General features: G+C 38.7%; 2 protein-coding genes across 5 annotated transcripts in view; both read right to left on the bottom strand.

Moving 5' to 3' along the window:
• Positions 1–271: 271 nt before the first annotated feature.
• LOC127640109 (procathepsin L-like) lies at positions 272–3,471 on the bottom strand. The gene is made up of 8 exons (XM_052122514.1): positions 3,324–3,471; positions 2,446–2,581; positions 2,226–2,348; positions 1,983–2,135; positions 1,413–1,637; positions 1,109–1,277; positions 820–937; positions 272–717 (listed from the first exon to the last, which is right to left on the bottom strand). Exons 2-8 carry the CDS (start codon positions 2,569–2,571, stop codon positions 618–620), a joined length of 1,014 nt encoding a protein of 337 aa, XP_051978474.1. The 5' UTR covers positions 2,572–2,581; positions 3,324–3,471; the 3' UTR covers positions 272–617.
• Positions 3,472–5,984: 2,513 nt separating this feature from the next.
• Positions 5,985–13,448, bottom strand: part of LOC127635863 (death-associated protein kinase 1-like) — a 120,700-nt gene continuing 113,236 nt past the window's right edge. For 2 of the 4 annotated variants that reach the window (XM_052116135.1, XM_052116126.1), the window contains exons 21-25: positions 13,003–13,200; positions 12,259–12,397; positions 11,968–12,088; positions 10,425–10,613; positions 5,985–9,241 (exon numbers count right to left, since the gene is read on the bottom strand). In XM_052116135.1, coding sequence (XP_051972095.1) covers positions 7,973–9,241; positions 10,425–10,613; positions 11,968–12,088; positions 12,259–12,397; positions 13,003–13,200 — 1,916 coding nt within the window. In that variant the 3' untranslated portion in view covers positions 5,985–7,972. The remainder of the gene's footprint in view (positions 9,242–10,424; positions 10,614–11,967; positions 12,089–12,258; positions 12,398–13,002; positions 13,201–13,448) is intronic. The other 2 variants (XM_052116116.1, XM_052116144.1) reach the window with 2 other exon arrangements.

Genomic DNA, 13,448 nt, shown 5'->3' with positions numbered 1-13,448 from the left:
GACCTCAAAATCAAACATTAGACATTTCACACAAGAGTATTGCAGTGTACTGTGACAAAGGTGTTTAGGAGAATCGTGTAGTAGTTTTTGATGCTGATTAGTGTTTTGGGAGAAAATCAAATCAAAAGGAGCCTTTTACCCCATTGTACCCTACTAGTTTGGAGAATTATTTGCTTGGTTTTTATCTTAACCAGTTATCAAAACTTCATGAAAGTTTGAAACAGTTTTGCAACCGATACGTAAGACATCAGTCCAGACAGTTGTAGTTTTTTTTTAATATATTTATTGATCATAAAGGTAGTAGAAATAAAAGATTTGTACATTTAGACTCACAGTGAGAAACATGTATTTACAATGCATTGAGGCAAAATCAACTATAATCAGTGGCAACAAATAACCAAAAACAATTGCAAAATTCCCTAAAACAGTGTCACTCAATAACAATAGCGTTAAGGTTTTTTCTCTGACAGTCCAGTCTTATTCAGACTGCAATACAAACAGTCATCTGTGTCAAGTGACTACTTTTTCACTACACTGGGTTTCAGTGAGCCACTCAGGCTCCTGATACACTAATATGGTCTTCTGATGCTATTTCTTGATACTTGAGGTATTCTTCTTCAGACAAGTGGGTAGCTAGCTGCTGTAGCAATACCGCAGTGGTTGTGTCTGTCCTTCGCCATGTAGATATATCCTTTATCACCCCAGTTCTCACTCCAGCTAGAGAAAAGAGAAAAACACATTGGGTTAGCTTTTAAACTTTGACCATCCTTGAGTAAGTAACAGGGTTCGATCTGAATGCAAAATAAATGGTCTTCTTACCTGTTCTTGACAATCCAGTACTTCTTGCCATCAACATCTTCACCGTCAAAGCCATAACCAATGGCAAGAACACCATGATCGAGCTCCTCGCTGCTGCAATCTTTTTCAAAGTAGATACCTAACAAGAGATGTAATTCAGTTAGTGCAAATCAAAATGCAACTCATTCAATGGGACTAGATTAGTTTGCATCAGGAATCCCATCCTAGGAATCCTGTTATTTACTAACAAGTGTAAGTAGGCTTAGCTAATGTATGCATGTTGGTGACTCATGGTGACTAATATGCATACCTGACTGGTAGAACTGGAAAGACTCATGTCCAGCATCAATAGCCACAGACACAGGCCCCACAGCGGCCAAAGCCTTCATTAGAGCATGCTCCTTTCCACTGGGAATGTCAACAAATCCGGTGTCATTAGCTACACTGAAATTGGGATTGTAGTGGCATGGCTGATCATCCTAAATACAAAGATAGTAACATGGTTATTAGCATGTATGTTATTGTAAAAGCATTGGTTGGATACTGTAAATGCAATTCTAGCAAATTCATTGAAATAATTATGTAATCAATATTAAGTAATGTAATAGGCTTACAGTTCCCAAGTAAGGGTATGATTCTTCTGAGTCAAGCCCATTGTTGTCCTTGATGTACTGGAAGGCCTGGTCCATGAGACCTCCGTTGCAGCCCTCATTGCCTTCAGGACGGGAGCATTCAACCAGATTCTGCTCACTCAGAGAGACCAGTTTTCCTGTCTTTCTGAACATCTGACCCTCCATGGCGCCAGTAGTGCTAAAGGCCCAGCAAGAACCACATTCACCCTGTAAAATTCAAGTTTGAAATTGCTTAGACAAAAACATTAAGGACTTCACATATATAGGATTTCAAACATTTCTTCTAAAACTGGATTAATGTATGCTGTTTTGTCAGCTAACTACATTTATTGCGAGTTACTTTTGGGTATACCAGCACATACATCGAAAGCTATGATCTATCAGACACAAAATGGCATATACATATCATATCTAAAGTGGTCAGACTTGTTTGTTCCCTATAGTGTTAAAATAACAAGCCATGGCTCAGATTTCGAAGTACGTAGGCACCCTATTTCTGCAGTTTAAGCAGTTAGGAGAAAAGGCTCAAGTGAAATTTATGTAATTTCTCACTTGATCTTTCACGGGAGTCACATATCCCTTCTCTCTCCAATCCAGCTTGTTTGGGACCTCCAGGAAGTTGGGCTCCATGAAGAGAGATCCCTTGAATGTCCTTTCATTCTTTTGCTTGTAGCCATTCATTACTTGCCTGAACTCCTCGTGGGTCTGTGGATATAGAGGCATTTGATAATTCCTGATGGAGATTAACCAAATCAGCATGCAAAAATCCAAGGAAATTAGGTTTTTCAGTCTTACCACGTCACCAAAGTGGTTCATTCCGAGTCTGTAAGTGTGTTTGCCCATGGAGTGCTCGAGGTTGTGCAGTTCGATCTTTCTCAAGTTCTTCTCCCAAACCATTCGCCTCCACCCCTCCTCTTTCTGTGTTAAGAAGAGATAATATTAACAAGTTCCCTTTCACGTTTAGTTTTCAAGTTGCTAGTGAAAACTGAGACAGTGATGAACCTCTACAACTTACTTCATGATATTTTTTACTGTGCCAGGCCTTCCACTGATCCCAATGGTCGTCCAACTCCTTGTCTAAAGTAGGTGCAGCAAATACTGCACTGAGGCACAGTGTGAACGCCGCTAAATACATCCTCATGATGAAAACACTGAAGAAAACAAAGTAGCAGAGTCAGACATGTCACAAAACAGATATTCCACGGTCACCTCACTGTAATATATATTTTAAAGGTCTGGTATGTATTTCCAGCCTTGCAGATAAAGTTACTGTCACGGAATCTTTGTTTACAAACATGCAAGCAACAAACGGTAGGTAATTACATTATGATGAATAGTAATAACACAATAACAAATAAACTGAGTAATCTAAAGGGTGGGGAAGCATTAATCGTGAAACAGTCTGAAATGCAACAAATACCGCAGAGCACAGACTGTTTTTTTTAGTAATCAGATAAAGAACAAACGCTTCCCAATTTCGCATAGTTTCGTCTTAGTAGCGGTTCTCTATAAATATATTTGTTTACATGGGACTACAGACACAGAATGGAATACAATGTTCCCTTAGCGGCAGTCACGAGATCTGGGGGGTTCTAACCCAGTTTCCCAGGAAAAGAAAACAAAGCGAAAACACGGAGATCGAAACGGTAACTATTGTAGCGATTTTTTGAGAAATGGTTATAAAAAAGCTTTATGCGCGAAACAAATACGTGACAAAAACAAAAGTAATGTAAAAACCGTGTATTGCGAGGCAGTACAGTCAACAAGGTCCATTCTATTGTGAATAAAGCAAAACGTTCTTAAACCATACACAACAGTAACATTAAAATATCCACTTATTTAAAACAATGGAAAAATAACATACTAACAGCCTGTACAAACTAGAGTACTCACCCTGTTTTGCAGAAATTCTAATGAAAAGGTTTCGTTGTAAAGGAGAGCACTAGGTTTTATAAACAGATTTTATATCAGCAGCTGCTGAAGCTAAATTCCTCAATTTCTCATTGGTCGAGATTCTTGTTCTGGATCTATTGTTCCCGCCCCCGAAGAACACGTCATATACAGCATGTGACCAGCTAGCACGTGATGACTTCGCGTCATATGATATTTTACTCATCCAGAAAAACAATGTGGCTTTATTAAGCAAACAGCTCAATAAATCACGAATAAATGGGTTATGACTTTTTGTACTTGAGTACAAAAAACTTGTACTTGCACATGTATAAAATACGCTGCATCAAAGTAGAACAAATTAACAGCCCAAAGTCAAACTTGACAACAAAGAGTAGCAACTAGCTACAAATCTACTCAAAATAAATAAAAATGAAATTTCCAGATGTTTGTGTTAATCCGTTTTTGTTGTTGTTGTTGTTGTTCTAGTAAACAAACGTATGCCACAAATGCTGTCGATTGAGCTCAACTTGTTTTGAACCCGGAATATTCCTTTAAAAACAAAAAAAATGTAAAGGAATATTCCAGGTTAAATACAATTAAAGCTCAATCTCATTTGCATAAATTTGATTTCCACAAAATATTATTTTGACTTGACAAATATATATATATTTACATACATTTATGCATTTGGCAGACGCTTTTATCCAAAGCGACTTAAAGTACAATTATTACAGGGACAATCCCCCCGGAGCAACCTGGAGTTAAGTGCCTTGCTCAAGGACACAATGGTGGTGTCCGTGGGGTTAGAACCAGTGATCTTTCTGATTAACAGCCCTGTGTTTTAGCCACTACGCCACCACTACGTCACCACCACTCATATATATATATATAGGTGTGGTAGTCAGCACCTTCACTCACTGAGCAACCCAGGCCCCCCTGCTAATCCTTAAACATTTCAAAAGTATAGCCACAAGACCTAAGCAATATCCAATGTTAGCATGACTTGTAATCAAATCGCTTACTATCCTTTTCTTGTAAAGTTATAAACAATTTTGCAACTATTGTACAAATGATGATTTACAACTTTACAGTATACAGAAAGATGAGATTTAACAGAAGAATAAACAGAAGTGGTTTAAAAAGATTATACGCTTCAAATGTCTGCCTTTAAACCCTCCAAAAATGTGCCCCAGTCACTTCCTTTGTAAGTGCCTCACTGTAACCTTGATTTTTTCTGTTTTAAAAAAAGGAAGTAGTCTAACTAAATTTTTGTGGTAAAAAAACATTATGCCACAAATGCTGTCGATTGAGCTTAACTCTTATTGAACCTGGAAGTATTTCATTAATATATCCTATTAACTTTGCCATTATATGTTATGATGTTCAAATAAACAACCTCTCCACAAAATGTAACTATTAAAGCTGATGAACTCTTGTGAAAAAGTCAATTTCTAATGCAGTCCATCTCCGTCTAACGTCTTACAATGCTGTGTGGATTAATATCCAGCTAAAATGTTAACAGCAGCTGACCAGTTCATTCACAAAAATTATTTAACAAGAGGCGCTCTATTTTAAGAGGTATTCTCAACTATTCACATGGAACACTATATGTTCCTACAAAGTTAAAAATAAATGCATTGAACTTGCATGACCCCGCTCAGCCATCAAGAGAGTAAAACCAGCCAAGACCAGATTCACTTAAGATCATATATTGATTTTTTTAATCAGTTTATCTGTGTCGAGAATTTAATCTAGTCCTATAACTTGACTCTGTAACAGCATTCCAGATTGTTTAGCTTGACTGCAAAACGTATCAGGTGCGAGGTAGAGTGGTGTTCAATCTACATATAAACAAAGAGGAAAGCACACTTTGATTAATGGCCATGTCTGTCACAAGAGACACACAATAGATGTAGATAGGAAGATTGTTCAGTTACCACTCAAACCCATCATCCTAAATCTGCCATTGATGATCAAAATCGACCACAATTAAAAGAGATGCAATTGATCTACTGTGAACAATAGGTTTTAGCAATAATTTACACTTATGGTAAAGGGTTAATATGACACAGCAAGTTGTTACACTAGTACTACAAAGTTACTAAATGTTTACATGTCATTTTGCTGTTCTACAGGTAACCACAAACCAAGCTGTTAACAGAAGAGAATGGGAAAAGCTTCTTAAGATAATTTTTTTACACCGCACTCTCTAGGCTTTTTTAAAACTTGAATGTTGCAATAGAGGTGTGGTGGTGATGTTTACAGTATGTGCTGAATAATGCAAGTTCAGTCAGGCAACACTCCATGACAATTCACATGACTAATTATTCATCAGCAGCACTGTCATGATTATTTTCATTTCATTGGGCCCGGTTTCTCACAGTTGATTTGGAGATACTGCCTTAGAGCATACATGCAGAAGCTAACTGATCAGAATTCACTGGAAGGCACTTCTCAGTATTTGACAAAACTTCCAAGCACATGGGTTGTTACTGGAAATGCTTTTACAAAATTACATAATCTAGACCAATGTGTGGAAGGAATAATTTTTATGGGCAAAATATGGGTCAATCCCTTTGCCTATACAATACTATACAATACTTCCTTGTTCTGAAAATTAGCATATAGCATATACAAATCAGGGGGTGTTACAGCATGATAAAATGAACAATGCAAGATATTTTTTTAACATTAAAATAAAAACAGTGAATAAATTCATTGATTAAACAATTTATTATAACAAATTTAGTACACTGTAAAGATTTAAGGAAGTATTAAGGGCATTCAGAGACATGCGTTCAGAACATAATATAAATAGAGGTGATTGTACAAGTCTTAAATACAACAGGATAAATTCCGCTCTGATTAACCCACTTAAGTGTCTTAATAGGGGAAATCGTGAATCTCGACCACAGCTAAACAGAGAAAGAGCTCCATAATACAGACTTAATCACAATGTAACAATGTGCCTTTTGGAATGAGAACACAATACCCCATTTTCCCTTTTAAAGAGATTGTTGGTGATTTTAAGAAAACGTGAAAGGTTTGGGGGACATGGGACAGTTCAGAGTTCTTGGTAATTTTTCAAACATTAAAAGAGATGAAGCTGCAGCTGTCTGGGAAGCAAGGAAAGCAAATGAGTGATGCGTTTATATACATACGTTTATATACATGAGTCTTTACTGCCATCTACAGCTTTCAAGTTGTCAATGCATTTGTGCCCGACATACCACACTCCATACAAACCAATCAGAAATGATGGACAGTTATGCATTTAGATATTTCTAGTAACCACAGAACAGCATCGTTGGTACAACTTAACTAAAGCTCTTAATTTTTAATGCAAATGCTAAAACATTTTGAAATTTATACCCAATTTCAATCCCTTAAAATATAGTTCATATAGTTAATTCTCCAGAGTAAAGTCAGTACAAAATAAATTTGCCTTAAATGCACAACAACAGTGCAAATGTGTGAAACAGAAAATATTGATATAACAGATGAACAATTGTAACAATACTCATGATTAATCAACAGACTGCAGCAGACATAATTTTATATATAAAAAAAAATTTAATAAATAAAAAATAAATGCCTGGGGTATGTCATTATTTCCAAGTTTCCAAAACCACAATATTTCACAAAAGTGAATGTGACATAAGTATGAAAAATGTGAATGTCAGCAAATACACTGGGACGCTAGCCTTAAAAATAAGCTAACATGTAATTTGTGTTTCAACTAATGTTTGTGCTTCTGTTGTGCATCTGTCGGTTAAAACCCTGTCTGGAAAATGATGCCTTTTAGCTGCAATAAGGAACATTAAGGCAGTACAGTTAAACTACCCCACTTTTTTGTTGTATATTTGAGATATTAATTGTTTCACCAGAGATATGTTCATTAAGAGGTTTCATAGGAAGGGTAAACCCTGAAACACCTTTAAACTAATTTACTTTCAGGCCATGTCCACACCAATACATTTTTGTTTAAAAAAGCATTGATTTAACTTCATTTATTCCTCTCATCCACACTAGAGCAGCATTTTCCACCATTGTAAACAGTGTTTCGAAAAAGCTCTACATTACTGCATACAGTACTTTGGAGTTTTATGACTTCAGGAAACTGAAAACTGAGTTTTTGAATTAAAATAGATTAGTGTGGATGTGGCCTCAGTAGGTGGCACACAGCACATCCAATTTTGAATTCTAGAAAGATGGCTCTTTGACAATAGCTTACAATCTTCAAGGCACTCAATTGTTTCAATAATTATCTCTCTATCAGTTAATACAGCCGAGCACTTGGTGATCTATCATTCAGTCATCAAATTTTGTATAATTTCCCTAGAATGGTTGTCTGAATATATAAAAGAATTGCAAGCTTCAGAATTTATATTCAATAATTACATTTTAAGAAACTCTTCTGCAGTTTAGCCTTGGGAATGTGACACAATCGATAAAAGATTTGCAGGAAAAATGTACAAAGGCAACGTTTCAGAGATATCGAGGATGAACATTAAAGAACATACAAAGGGCAACAGCATGGACATGAACGTAATATCTGATTCAAATACTTCAGTCTTAAAAGACCAGGAAGCTGAGATTTAACAACACTCCACTGGTTAATTGCACATATCTTTACAGACAGTGTGAAGCTAACGAGAGATCACGGAACTGATGGAGTTGTAAGAAGTGCCGCCCCCATTGCACACTGGGCTGTAGGGCTCTGGCGGAGTGCCCAGAATCTCCACATTGACCCGAAACACCGGTGCAGATCTAAGAAGGAAATCTGCTGCATCGCGACGGCCAAGTTCCCGCATTTTAGCAACCAAAACGCCTATGGTTGAATCTGGTCGCTGGCTCCACTCTTGCAGAAGCACTGCTGTTGGGCTGGGGAGGGAAAGGGGCTCTGCAGGCGGAGTCCCATTGGTACCGGAACTGTATTTAGCAGCCAGCTCGCTGAGACCCAAGTTCATGGCAAGCAGACACCAGTCCTTTCCAAGGGCGTCGGGTGGATCCAGCAGGCGGCAGAGCTTGCGTCTGGCCAGATGACTGATCTCCGCCACGGGCACCTTTCTACCGAGACAACCCTGTTTGTAGACCTGGGTGCAACCTAATGTGACGATACTAACAAAGCTCTCATGATAGCCACCCATGGTGTTGGATAGGGCGTTCTCGCTGCGTGCTTGAGCGCGGAAAAAGTCCCTCGGTTGGTAGAGCATGATAGGGCCGTGGTGCTCCCGCAGCTGCTGAGGGCTTAGATAATGTCGGGCAGTTAGCAAACCAGGCAACGTAGCAGCCAAAAGACCCTCAGCCATGCTGCACAACGTGTCCAACAGAGCATAGCAACGTCCAGGGTCTGCTTCAGGTCCTCGTAACTGTACCTCCATGCCCTGTCCGTGGTTAACAAGCAGAACTAGAGCCTCAGCACCACCAAGTCCAACCCGAGCTCCTCCGCTCCACAACCGAACATCCTCAGCTTCAACCTCAGGCTTTTGCTGCCTGCTCCACCGACACAAGTTCACTTGCAGCTTATGGAAGAGTCCACAAGGAAAAGGCGCCAAGTGCTCTGCAGGAACCACGCGTACTCCACCATAAAGCAACGTGTCTTCCCCTTCAATGTCTTCTTCGTCTGTCCAGGTGTGCTGCAGGCCACCTGTGCAAATAAGGGCAGGGATATCAACCATACCTGGGTTGGCAAAGTCACGTGCACATATATCCATGGCGTCCAACACCTGAAGAAGTTCATCAATATCGCCTTCAGAGACGAGGGTTTGGAGTTCTTCAATGCGGTAGCGGCCACGGTAATGGTGGATCGCTTTGGGGGTTTCAATGGAGAGAAGCTTGCCGAGTACATTACTACACAGCCAACGAGGATCTAACAGGACAACATCTTGGATGGTCTCACTCTGCATGATGTTTATCTAGAGAAAAGAAGGCAAGAAAATAATTGAATATAACAAGAAAGTGATAAAAATAGAACTGGATTACAGCTAGGCATTTTAGCACATCAATACCAAAACATTCAGTTCTAAAAAAATATGCCACAAGAGGCCATGTGTTACAGATTAATGACATGTAAGGGAGTATAAAGAGATAAGAAAGTAGCGAAATAGTACAATGATAAAAGACATTAAATGTATTATTAATAATTATTGGAATAAATTATTCTTCTGTCAAATAATTGAAACTTTTCACAGACTGTGATGACACATTCTGCCAAAGTTTAGCAATGTAAATCTAGCCCACTTTTTATATATTTGTTTTTTCGATGTTTAATATACATTTATAACATTATAATGTGTAATATTACCCTAGCATTAATGAAGAAAAAAAAAAAGCATTAATGTACAGCTGCTGAAGGAATGATCGTAAATTTGCCATCTTTCTCTTTTCTTAATATCTCTTTTTTTCTATTTTGTTAAGTCATAGAAATGTAATAGTGGATTTTATCTTATGCTGTTGGGGAAAATGGAAACTCAAAAATTATATTTGCTCATGTACCTCTATAGAAGTTTACCCCACTATAGTTTACTTTTGCATTCCAACACCAGAAATCTGAAAAGGGTCCACATAGTTCACTATCCTAACTGTAGGCTGGTTGCAGTTGTCAAGCATCAACTTGGCACATTAATATTGAATGTGCAGTCACATGTTTGTTTATAGTCATTTTATAATGACTCTGAATATGGCTTGTCCAATCAAAATTTAGAGTATGACCTTTCCATTTTATTGAGTGTTGTTCCTACACTGAAAACACAGATGACTAATACTGATAATAATGCCTAATTCACCCCTATTCTCTTATTAACACCCACCAACTCATTTGGATCCACAAAAACACATGTAAGCACCGTGAATGTGTGTGTATATATTCTGAGAGCCTTTGGGGTAATGGATGTGAAATTATTAGTGTGGGTGTGTGCAAAAATACATGCAGAGTGCACAAAAAATTTGTTTTAATTAATAATACAATACAATCAACAGCAACCACACTTAACACAAACAGCGATACACACATAATTCAAACATGCATATTTAATCATTTGCTCAGCCATCATTTACACACACACTCTCACACATTCACTGTCCTGCCCACTCACACACCTCTCCCATGCTGTGAAGTTGTAAAGCCAGTTCCCTCAGATTGTCTTCGCTGGCCAAAGGGTTAATTTGTTCCTGCACATCCACAACAAACTGCTGCCATGACATTAGCTGGTTTGGCCCATTCAATTTGCGCCAGGAGGGCAGAGTGGACAACAGTTTCTCTGCTAACTGAGTCATAGGCCTGCAGGTCTGTGAAAGACAAAAAATATATAGTTTTACATTTTCTGAAGGATATAAACTCCTTTTCTGGACACTGTATTTTAAAGATAATTTTGTAAAAATCCAAATAACTTTACAGATCTTTATTGTAAAGGGTTTAAACAATGTTTTCCATGCTTGATCAATGAACCATAAACAATGATTGAACATGCACCTGTGGAACGGTCGTTAAGACACTAACAGCTTAAAAACAGTAGGCAATTAAGGTGACAGTTATAAAAACTTATGACACTAAAGAGACCTTTCAATTGACTCTGAAAAACACCAAAATAAAGATGCACAGGGTCCCTGCTCATCTGCGTGAACATGCCTTAGGCATGCTGCATGGAGGCATGATGACTGCAGATGTGGCCAGGGCAATAAATTGCAATGTCCATACTGTGAGATGCCTAGGACAGCTGATCTTCCTCGCAGACCACGTGTAACAACACCTGCACAGGATAGGTACAGTCAAATATCACACCTGCGGGACAGGTACAAGATGACAACAACAACTGCCCGAGTTACACCAGGAACGCACAATCCCTCCATCAGTGCTCGGACTGTCCGCAATAGGCTGAGAGAGGCTGAACTGAGGGCTTGTAGGCCTATTGTAAGGCAGGACCTTACCAGACATCACCAGCAACAACGTTGCCTATGGGCACAAACCCACATTCGCTGGTCCAGACAGGACTGGCAAAAAGTGCTCTTCACTGACGAGTCGAGGTTTTGTCTCACTAGGGTGATGGTCTGACTCGTGTTTATTGTTGAAGGAATAAGCGTTACACCGAGGCCTGTACTCTGCAGCGGGATCGATTTGGAGGTGAGGGTCCATCATGGTCTGGGGTGGTGTGTCACAGCATCAAAGATCTGAGCTTGTTGTCATTGCAGGCAATCTCAATGCTGTGCGTTACAGGGAAGACATCCTCCTCCCTCATGTGGCACCTTTCCTGCAGGCTCATCCTGACATGAGCCTCCAGCATGGCAATGCTAACAGCCATACTGCTTGTTCTGTGTGGGGGATTTCCTGGCACACAGGAATGTCAGAGTTCTGCCATGGCCAGCAAAGAGCCCGGATCTCAAAGAGCACATCTGGGACCTGTTGGATCGGAGGGTGAGGGCTAGGGCCATTCCCCCAGAAATGTCAGAGAACTTGCAAGCCCCCCCCCCAGATTGAATTATTTCCAAGCCTGTAAAATAACACTTTGCATTCCCTAATATTAAAGGTCTCATAAGGTTTTTCATGACAGTGGGTTACTTCATAAGTAGTAACTATTAATATGATGGCTTCACTTTGACAATTTGAATAAGCTGGGATATACAGCAGAGTAGAGAATGATCTTACTGAGGTAATGGTGTTTCGGAGCTCTAACAGAAGGATTCTCAGCATCTTCATGTCTTTGGAGTTGGATGCTCCTGCATCCATGACAAAGAGCTTCTCAGCGATCTGCAGATCATTCCCAAATCTGACAGAGAGAGATTATAATGTAATCAGTTTAAAAGAAACAAACCCCATTTATAGTTTAGTATATCTTTTAACAAGATGACCAATTTGTCTAATTGTTTCATCCATCAAATCACTTTAACCATTCAGTTAAAATGAACTCAAAATGACAGTTTATATTAATGCGATCACCTGTTTCGAACTTCCCTCATTAGAGATCTCTCTTTGTCATAGCTGAACTCTCCCCCAAAAGATCGGGGAAGATTCACAATGTCAGCATGTGTGGCCACGAGCACCACACACAGTGGATTCCTGATCTTCCCTCCAAAGGCTGAGGACACAACAGAGTGCCAGACTTAATCTCAATTCATAATCTTGTACGCAATGTACATTTAAAACTGTATTTAACATCTAGAGTCTCACTGCATAATCTCAATTTATATAGTAATTCTGAACTACCAGAAGACCATGGTAGTAAATATAATGTAATTTACTATCATAAGGGTGGTTAGTAAATGTTGATTTGAATCAGACAGTATGGAAAAGAAAACTGCAATTTGTGGCTAAACTTGGAGACAGAGAGTGATGAATAAAAGGCTGATACAGTCAGATAATAATGTTTCTTGACAAACTAAGTGTTAAAAAAACAACTGGAAAGGTGAAAGGTGCAATTTCATAACATTCTTTAAAATCCAAAGTCTATTTTTTAATGCATAAATATAAAGGTGACGTGTTATAATCACCGTGCAAGAATATTTTAATTTACTTTTTCACAAGAAAAACTACTAGAGAATGTCTTCCAAGACCTCTTTATCACAGACTTCACAGCCTCTATATGTCCTTGTGATTATAATAATGGAAAGCCCTCCAGAGAAAAAAGAGGGAAACAAATCTTTACCATGCACACTGTAGTCTCATAAGACCACACCCACATACCAATGTTGTCCTCGGGTAGTGTGAGAGCCTTGAGGCAGTTGAGCCAGAACGTGACCTGGTTCAGTTGAGTCTCGTACGGCTCCTCCAGACTGAATGACACCAGGTGAATTGCGGCAGTGTCATTTGCAGCAAAGTAGTCATATGAGCAGAAGTAGACTGGATTACCAGAGAACTCCCATATACTGAAGTCTCCTACACCTGAAAACATAAATTCAAACATTATAAATATTCTGTATATGTATATTCTGTAAATGTATTTTAAATGCATTTTTTTTACACGGCTCTTTGAAATATGTGATTCTATTCTGTTTGTGGAAATGACCAGCTGACTGTACATTATTCCGAACCATGTACAATGCCATTAAAAAGTTTGCACACCCTTGACTGAATTTAAGCATCTAAATATCTTAAAAACATTCTAAAGGCTTATGGTTAAATGCTTAAAA

Source organism: Xyrauchen texanus, chromosome 4, assembly GCF_025860055.1.
Source record: "Xyrauchen texanus isolate HMW12.3.18 chromosome 4, RBS_HiC_50CHRs, whole genome shotgun sequence".
Classification (NCBI taxonomy): domain Eukaryota; kingdom Metazoa; phylum Chordata; class Actinopteri; order Cypriniformes; family Catostomidae; genus Xyrauchen; species Xyrauchen texanus.
This window is presented reverse-complemented; position numbering and strand designations above follow the sequence as displayed.

Bases quoted from the DNA above. Each gene is read 5' to 3' on its own strand.
- LOC127640109 (XM_052122514.1), bottom strand. From the start codon at position 2,571: ATGAGGATGTATTTAGCGGCGTTCACACTGTGCCTCAGTGCAGTATTT. The intron at 2,349-2,445 runs GTAAGTTGTAGA...TTCTTAACACAG, and splicing joins ACAGTAAAAAATATCATGAA to AAAGAGGAGGGGTGGAGGCG. The intron at 938-1,108 runs GTATGCATATTA...ATCTCTTGTTAG, and splicing joins TTTCCAGTTCTACCAGTCAG to GTATCTACTTTGAAAAAGAT.